The sequence below is a fragment of the Amphimedon queenslandica genome, unplaced genomic scaffold (assembly GCF_000090795.2).
Source record: "Amphimedon queenslandica unplaced genomic scaffold, v1.1 AMPQUscaffold_1686_Cont26306, whole genome shotgun sequence".
Taxonomy (NCBI): domain Eukaryota; kingdom Metazoa; phylum Porifera; class Demospongiae; order Haplosclerida; family Niphatidae; genus Amphimedon; species Amphimedon queenslandica.
Window position 1 is genome coordinate 1 of NW_003557973.1, and position 1,203 is coordinate 1,203.

The following is a 1,203-nucleotide window of genomic DNA, read 5'->3' on the forward strand; positions in this document are numbered from 1 at the left end:
ACAATTGAATTAGCTGAATCAATACATATGCATGAAGCCAATACACATGCAGTATAATTACCACTCTTAGTTGCTGATCAATGTTTGTGGGTTTCTTCATCTCTATACCAACCTCTTCTGCTTTTAGTTTAGCCTAAAAATTAATAGATCAACAAGACATTACTTTATTACACTTACTTTAAGTTTGATGCAGTCTTTCTGGTAAGTATCCAATTCTTCCTTATACGAGTCAACAATACATTGTTGATGGTTGTTAGCAGTTGCTAGTCTGCCATTTAACTCTACTGCCTCCCTCACTTCAAGGATATAAGTAATATCATATATTAGTAAATATTATCAGTATAGTATACCATTTGATTCTAATGTCTCAAGTAGTTTAGTGACTTCAATTACTTTTGTCTCCATATCAACACACTGCTGTTCCATTTGACTCAATTGACTGTGATAATTCTCTTGTGAGACATTTAATACTTGAAGTGTATACTCCTATAATATATGTGTGTGTGTTTGTGTGTGTGTGTGTGCATGTGTGATGTACATGTACATGTACATATATATGTGTATTAATGTCAAATACTTATGCACTAACTTGCTCGCTGAGCTTCTTTTCTAAATTATACTTGATCATCTATAATAGATTAAATATGATATCTCTTTTCAATTCCACTTACATGTAAAGCTCTTATTTCATCTTTCAGTGCTTGGAATTCCTTTTCCTTTCCTTCAAAGAGGCACTTTAGTTTAACCTTATGAGCATAAATGTATACATACATGACTTGAATCTAACTATGAAATTCATCATAAACTCAAAAACTAAATTCATCACTGCACAATATCTCAATACTTACATGCATTGTACTACAAATTTAATAATGATTCTGATCCAAAAATTATTTACTTTCTCCTCCTCAAGCTGTTTCAACTGTTCATTGCATTTCCTCTCAGTCTCCTCCTCCAAGTGAGAGTGAGATTCCAACACTTCATTCAACTGCTGAGTTTGTTTCTCCTACAAGCCAAATTGACATAGCATACAATAAAACACTAGTGCATATAGTGTTGAGATAGTGTGTTAGATAAACATGCTCTGGCTTGTGAATTACTATACTTGAGCCATAAAAGGGAATGGGTCAGTTGCTTAAAGTTAATTCATAGCAGCATCGATGTCTATGTGATGAATATTCTTAAAGGGTGTGTTTGTTAAGA

The 1,203-nt window shown here is 32.9% G+C and overlaps 1 protein-coding gene across 1 annotated transcript; it reads right to left on the reverse strand.

Moving 5' to 3' along the window:
* Positions 1–61: 61 nt before the first annotated feature.
* LOC105316324 (coiled-coil domain-containing protein 73-like) lies at positions 62–1,074 on the reverse strand (the record flags this gene model as incomplete). Its single annotated transcript, XM_020008495.1, has 6 exons — positions 849–1,074; positions 672–746; positions 590–628; positions 351–486; positions 178–296; positions 62–133 (listed from the first exon to the last, which is right to left on the reverse strand). Coding segments are annotated over exons 1-6 (447 nt in total), but the record flags the coding sequence as incomplete, so codon positions are not given.
* Between the last annotated feature and the right edge of the window lie 129 nt (positions 1,075–1,203).